The 7807-nt window shown below is 43.5% G+C and overlaps 1 protein-coding gene across 1 annotated transcript; it reads left to right on the forward strand.

Moving 5' to 3' along the window:
* The first annotated feature begins 5755 nt into the window (after nt 1-5755).
* Nucleotides 5756-6697, forward strand: LOC136641222 (olfactory receptor 1L6-like). Its single transcript, XM_066616916.1, has one exon. It carries the CDS (start codon nt 5756-5758, stop codon nt 6695-6697), a length of 942 nt encoding a protein of 313 aa, XP_066473013.1.
* The last annotated feature ends 1110 nt before the right edge of the window (nt 6698-7807 follow it).

Below are 7807 nucleotides of genomic sequence, written 5' to 3' on the forward strand. Positions count from 1 at the left end.
ATGTCACACCAATGATAGACATTTTCAAAGGATACAGTCTCTAACCAACTCTCAGAGCTGGCACAACAAATCCAGATGCTCAGCCAAAGCCAATATTATAGAAGATAACACCCCATTTTGCCTGTTGTATGTCACCCACAACAGACACTTTAACTGATGGACAGTGCGAGAATCAGGATGTTTATCAGCCCTCCTGACTCTCAGTCAAGTCCAATTGATAGAATACTAACAACTGGCTATCCAATGCTAATCTGGCACAGCAGCACAAATTGGGTGATAATAAATTCTAAAGTCTATGTCTCACAGTCCCTATACCTTAGACATGTAACCTATATTCATGTAAATGAAAACCCAACAAGTGTACCTCATGTATTCTGATCCAAGCAAGGCATATCCTGAGATGCAGTGAGCAGATAAAAAGGTTTTGCATGAAGAGACATTTCTCCATGAACTTAGGAGCTAAAACCAACAAAACTCCAAGCAAGACAAGGTTATTTTTGTTAAACTTATTTTTTAAAATGTGTTTACTCTTATTATCCACTCAGAAATCGTGTAATGTTTCAGCATGATCTCATGCATGATGTCATTAGTATCTGGGGGGGGGAAATGAATGCCAGTGCAAATGCCACCTCAAGCATCCTATCGGTGGGCACGAGTGACGTCACACCCCTGGAACCCTGGCGTGGACTGCAAGACAAGCTGGACCTGTGCTCTGTTGGACTGCACTTCATCATGGAAGCAGCATGGCTGTCAGAACAATCTGACTCCTCACTCAGTCTGCGGACTCTCTCAGCAAGACAGCAAGGTGATCACTGAGCCATGGCAACACTCCGGATGGACAGGTCCATGTATTGAACAGGATCCACACACTTATCGAGTTCAAGCTGTGCCAGACGCCACCCCTTGGAGGAAGACAACAACTTCGCCACCCTGATGCTGGAGAAAAGCAGATTTTATACTGCCCACTAGACACAATACACGATACTAATAAGCTGTGTTATAAGCATACACGATTTATCAGCACAAGAGATTTTGTTTTTGTTGTTGTTTGCTTGTTATAATCTTGTCTTAATGTGTTTTGCTTACTTAGAATTATTTTGTGTGGGGCCATGAGATCACTCACATGATCTCGGCCCCAAGGTGAGGAAATCTGTTACGTGAATATCCCCTTTTTCCTTTTAGTTGTGATTTTCTCTATATCTGGTTGTTGCTGTGGACTAAAATATAATTCAGGCTAAACTTCTCACATGCCATATTTCGAAAACTCTGGTCAAGTCACAGGCTCGTGGTTACACAACCACCACCTCCCTATGGGCACACATTATGGGAGGAAGTCTGGCATCTTAAATCATTGTTTAAATGTCTCCTACATTATTGTATTCATTGTATTGTTTTAACCTAATCACTGCTTATGCAAACTTGAACTGCCTTCTTGTGTTGCTGATTGTTTAAGTTCCTCCATCTAGGAAACCAGCCATTGACCCCATTGAATTTTGCTGATAACTGACCTCCTGATCCTTTCAAAGTTTTTACAAACTCTAAGCACCCTGCTATGTGGTAGTAAGCAAACTACCATCCAGCTCAGCATGGTCAGAAGCACTTTTAAGTGAGGGCTTCCTCTCACATGCTCTCTCTCTGGCTCTCTCTCCAAGGACCAACACATCTGTATTGTGTCAGAGGGTCCTCTTCACAGGACCCCCCCCCAACTGCTCTACACAACAGGTAACTATTTTTGCGCCTGGAACTCTTTCCCTTCTTCCCCCCCTTTTTCTCCTCTTCTCTCCCCATTTTTAGTTAGCAGCTGGGGTTGGCAGACCAGGGACCCCTAAAATCCTTCCCTACCACCTTTCCTTTTTCTAATTTCCTCAGATGCACCAAGTACTCTTTACATGCAACCACCATGAAAGCCAGGTACACTAGATTCAAGTACTAGGACCAAGAAACATACACTTACCATTTCTCCATGTGCATTATTTTTGCACATGTGTAACTATTTTTTCGCCTAGAACTCTTTCCCTTCTTCCCCCATCTTGAGTTAGCAGCTGGGTTTGGCAGATCAGGGACCCCTAAAATCCTTCCCTACAACCTTTCTTTTTTCTTATTTCCTCGGATGCACCAAGTACTCTTTACATGCAACCACCATGAAAGCCAAGTACACTAGATTCAAGTACTAGGACCAAGAAACATACACTTATCATCCCTCCATGTGCATTATGTTTACTTTTGCGCTTTTGTAATAAAACTTTAAATCTTTTAATAAAAGTTATCTTTCTCTCAGTCTCTTTTTTAAGCAAAAAGGGAATTTCTCTGCATTAGGCCATCTTGTTATCCAGCCTGCGATCCTAAGGTTCCAATAAGGGCAGTGTAATAATCCCCCTAAACAAAACAGTCCTTTTGGTAACAACCATGCCCACGACTCAATTCAAAAAAGTCAAGGGGCACTTTCCTAGTCCTGAGTCAACCTTTAGTGACTCTAATGGACTTGTTGAGTCACCCCCCCTTTAGAAAGCCCACTGTGGAAAAAATGGGGCTGCTGCCAGGGTGTGTGTGTGTGTGTGTGTGTGTGTGTTGGAGTTCTCATTGAACACTCTGCTAATTTCCTCACCCATCTGTAAACAGGGCGGGAGGGGGTGGGACGGACTGTGAGAGAGCCAGGAGAGAAGCAGCAAGAGGGAGGAGGGCCATGAGCAGCAGCTGTGGGGCTTACCAGGACAACCTGATCCTACTCAGAGGTAGTCCCACTGCAGCCAATCATTCAATGAGAATTCCTCCTCCCTTTCCAGAGTCTTCCACACATGAGACTCATGAGTCAACAAGTCACCCAAAATCATGCATTTGCACAACTCGAGTCCGAGTCACTAACTTGGGTTCCCAGCTCGGTAGCGAGGGATCAGATTGGGCAGTTAGACCTCTTTTAGGCCTCATTTCCATTGCTACCTGTAGCCCCTACCTCTTTAACCAGCCACCCCTACCTCTTCTCACTGCCTCCTTTTTCCTTCCCCCATACCTGTCCCCCTTCCCCACTGTTCCTCACAGTGTGCCTCATCTATCCATGTTACTTGCCTTTGACCAGCCCTTCTGCCTTTCCTTTCAACTACCCTTTCCTATCTTCCCTTCTCCCCTTTTAATCTCGCCCATCTTTCTGACCCCCACCCCTTCACCTGGCTAGCCTAGTCCTGCAGCACCTGGCAGTAATGTTATTGCTGGTCATGCCAGGGACTCCCAAATAGCCAGACAAGTGATGCGCAAGCTGCACAGTGCTGCAGAACAAGGCTGGACTCCCCAGGTACCTAACCCCAAAAGGATTATTTTAAGGGTACCATTTGCACTGCATTTATTGAAATTAATACTTTGAAAATAATCCTGAATCTGCTTGTCCTTCTGCACTTCTGTCCTCCTGAGCAGCAGTAAATGTTAAATTTCATTGGCTGAGCACAACAGAGTGAGATAGTGGTATGATCCTTAAATGTGCACTTATTTTAATTCTTTTAATGTTGTTGATATTTTTAATTACAGAATTTGAATTTTAGTACAGAAGATGCCCAAGTCCACTGATTCCTCTCAAGACATTTCTAGAACAACTTTTCATTTCATTTTCCATCACCATCCCAAAGGCAAAGGAAGTGCATTATTACATCTTCCTTGTTAATGAGCAGTAGTGAGAGAGCACATCACTGTATCTTGTCCTCAGATACTTCCCACCAAGAGAGTTTACCACACCGCTCACTTGGGAGTGTTTAGCAATAAAACACTACAATTTCTACAGCTTTGAACACTCCAGCCATGCTGAGGACTCTACTAAGAGGTTGGAACGCTCAGCACATCTCAGCCTACAACTGGAAGACTGGTTGAAGTCATGACAGCTGTAAGTTTGATGGGTCTGAAAGCTCTTAATATGAATAGGAGGGAACCAACGGGAAAGGATAGGGTTAGAAAGGATAAAATTATTTCCTTCTAGAATATTTCCCATGACTATTTCCATTCTGCCAGTGCCAATAACTCTTCCCAATGATACTGAATGTAGTATGTGAACAATTTGGTTGTGTTAACCAGGGCATGCTAACTCACATTTAGGTATTTGTTGCCAATCACTGGTATCTAGTTTCAGAAATTCACAACATTGAGTTTATGTTGCTGGGAAGGAAGCAACAAAAGCATCACAACAAACCAGCCCCCCAGAGTCACTGGCTTGCTTAGCTGAATGGCACAAAGAGTTTGTGTTGGATATCAATACATGGATATGAAGAGGCTACTGCCTCAATCTTTCTACACTTAAATGACCATTTAAAGACTGAGGGCGCAATCCTAACCCACTTTCCAGCGCCAACACAAGGGCGATGCAACTTATGGGTAAGGGAACAAACATTGCCATACCCTGAGGAGTCCTCCGTGACTGCCCTCCAACTGCAGGATGTGGCACATGCCCCACTATCTTCCCGCTATGCCAGTGCTGGAAGGTTGGTTAGGATTGGACCCTAATACATTTATTGTGGCGTAAAATTCAGTGGATTACAGCCCACTTTATCTCCATGCATCAGACAAAGTGGACTCTGTCCAATGAAAGTTTGCACTGGCCGCTATGCATTTGTTAGTATTTAAATTACTCCAGTGCTCTATGCTTTTTGCTGCAATAGACAAACACAGAGATTTCTCTGGTATTTGTTACAGAGAAAGCTGATTGCAAAGCTCTAACACAGTATATGGCACAGCAGAAAAACTTACCAACTTCTAACAAAACAGGATTATGAGTTCCTGTAAACAAGGCACTCTCAGTGTACCTCCTTAAACTGAAAGACACAGCATACAAAACTTCTCTGCCATTTTTGGCAGCTTCATTCAAAAGGAGACTGATGGTATTGCTGGACCAGTTGTGGGATTTAAGACCACCACAGCAAATGCCCAAACGTGCCACCTTCTGGACACAGCCCCAGTGCCTTTTCTTTAAACCTGTGTGAGTGTGAATGTGTGTGTGTGGCACATTTAAAACTGTTTTTAATCAACAGTTAATTGAATGTGTGTGTCTGCACTGATCTATGTAAGATGGGCCACTGGCTTAGTCTTGTCTTGAGAAGTGACAAGTGGTGACAAGAGGTGTTATCCTCAGTTTCAGAAATTTGCAGTAGAGAGGTTTGCATCACTGGGAAGGGAGCAACAAGAGAATCACCACAGATCATCCTCCTTAGACCAGGAATTAATTCTATAATGGCTGGGTTTAGCTCAGCAATGTTCAACCTGTGTACTGGGGCAGACCAGTGTGCTTTCCAGAGAAACAACATCTCTCCCCACAACCTACCTCTTATGCAAACTTCTACACTGTTATTCACTTAAACTGTATCCCCCATCTTATTCCCCCTTGCTCCAAATGTCCAAACTATGTAAGATCTCAAATATCAGATTCATAAGAAAAAAACTGTTACAGCCCAATCCTATGCCTGTCTACTCAGAAGTAAGTCTCACTGTATTCAATGGGGCCTACCCCCAGGAAAGTATGGATAGGATTGTCACCGTAGTTGGCCAAACTCTGGTCACAGAACCAAATTTTATGAATCAGCATAATTCACTGGGTGTCGAGATGTTTGGTTTTCATGGCTTAGTCTTGAAGGAGTTTGGTACAAAGTAAACACCAATCTACTTAAGCTAAAGGCAGGCCACTGACTGTGCCTCTGTTCATCATTGCAGGTGCATGAAGCACAGTGGCTCAGGTATTGCGGTCCTGGTGCCTGAAGGTGACTAGAGTCCCCCCTTAACTCTACCCATGGATGTGCAGCACAATCAAACCATTGCCTCTGAGTTCATTTTGTTGGGCATCACCGATAGCCCTGAGCTGCGGACACCCCTCTTTGTTTTGTTTCTGGCCCTTTATGCGCTCGCAGTTACAGGGAATATTCTCACTGCAGCAGCAATCCAGTCCGATGCCCAGCTCTCCCAATCCCCCATGTATTTCTTCCTTACTTGTTTGTCACTGGTAGATGTGGGCCTTACCTCAGTCATTGCTCCCACAATGCTTCTGAGCTTGCTTGGTGGGCAAGGAGAAACATTCATTTCCTACAGTGGTTGCCTCACCCAGCTGTATTTCTTCCTGGCCTTAGCAAACACTGATAGCTATTTGTTGGCAGCAATGGCCGTAGACCGTTACGTGGCCATCTGTAACCCTCTCCAGTACACCAAAGTTATGAACCACCATCTGTGCCTGCTGCTGTTGGCTGGATCTTGCTCAATTTCCCATTTGCACTCCTTCTTCCAGACCATGCTCATCTCCCGTCTTACATTTGCTGCTTCAGCCAACAGGGTCCCCCATTTCTTCTGTGATATACTGCCCTTAATGAAACTCTCATGTTCTGACACCAGCATAACCGTGGCTTTAATAGAAGCATTGCCTGTCATCATTACGCCTTTCATGTGCGTGGTGATTTCTTATGTTCGCATCCTGGCAACTGTGCTGAAGGTGTCTTCAGCCAAAGGCAAATGCAAAGCATTCTCCACCTGTGGCTCTCACCTGACCGTGGTCACCCTCTTCTATGGCAGCGTAATCAGGGTTTATTTCCGCCCCATGTCCAGCTACACAGCTGTCAAGGACAGGGTGGTGTCTGTTGTGTACACAATTCTTACCCCAATGCTCAATCCCTTCATTTACAGCCTGAGAAATGCAGACCTACAGGGTGCCCTCAGGAAGTTGGTATGTCAAAGGAGAAATTAGGCTGGGAAGATGGAATGGTGGTCAGAGATTTGGTGGAGAGAATGAAAGAAGAGAAGAATCACATTGGTGATTAATGGAGGAAAGGATCCTATTGACAGTTTTCTATGCTGCCATTTTGTAGTGTGTTTTTTATTTTTCGCTACAGTCATGACCTTATCATCTGTGATTTGTTTTATTATTCTTTGTTTTTCTCTGTTGTAAGCTACTTTGAGGGCTATGTTGTAGAAAAACAGGATATAAGTGCTATAAATAAAGAAAACAAATGACTGGATTCCAGTTGTAAGCACCATCATGTCACAGGACATCTCTAATTGGGCAAATATCCGTTGAAGATGCTTTGGTATGAGTAGTAAACTAGCAACTCAGAGAGTTCAACTACCAGCCCCTGGAAGCATCATGTTTGCTCATTTGCATGAGGTTCTGAGAAGGTTGGATTTGCAAATGGATGTGACCTTTGGAGATGACCTGTTTCTTCCGAGGACTGCTTATGAGAGAGGCTTTAACCTAAGGAGCAGCTTTGGATACTGAGGGATACCATAATCCATTTATCCAGCATAGAGATATCTTTTTACAGAAGCAAGTAGAACTGTTGTCATCTGTGGAGAACTGGAACTCTTGTACTCATCTGAGATCTTTCAGTGATGAGAGCTGAAGGCCATCTGGGAAGTCTTTAGCTGCTGGACAGGCCCAGCTAGGTATTGTATAGACATGGGAACTTGTGCACTGTGGATTATGTGCTTTAACTAGTGGTAACTCAATTAGTTTTATCTTCTTCATTGTAAATCTATTTGGACATTTTATTTGGGTGACCATTTCTTCTTGATTTATGGATTGTTATAAGAATGTTACAGGTGTGGGAAGATGTTGTTATATGCATGTTTTTACCATTAATTAACATATTTATTCCATTATGTATTTATTGCAGTTGCATTAATTCAACTGGTGTGATTTTATTTTATGACGAAGAAAACTGCAAGCATTTTAATCATCTATAGTAAACCTGTTGTTGTGCTCACTGCAAATGCTAACCTTTGTTATACCTGAGCATAAATCCTAGGGGTCATGTAAAAGGTGTGATGTTGGTTTTAGCAAGCTATCTGGCTGGACTTG

Source organism: Tiliqua scincoides, chromosome 2, assembly GCF_035046505.1.
Source record: "Tiliqua scincoides isolate rTilSci1 chromosome 2, rTilSci1.hap2, whole genome shotgun sequence".
Taxonomy (NCBI): domain Eukaryota; kingdom Metazoa; phylum Chordata; class Lepidosauria; order Squamata; family Scincidae; genus Tiliqua; species Tiliqua scincoides.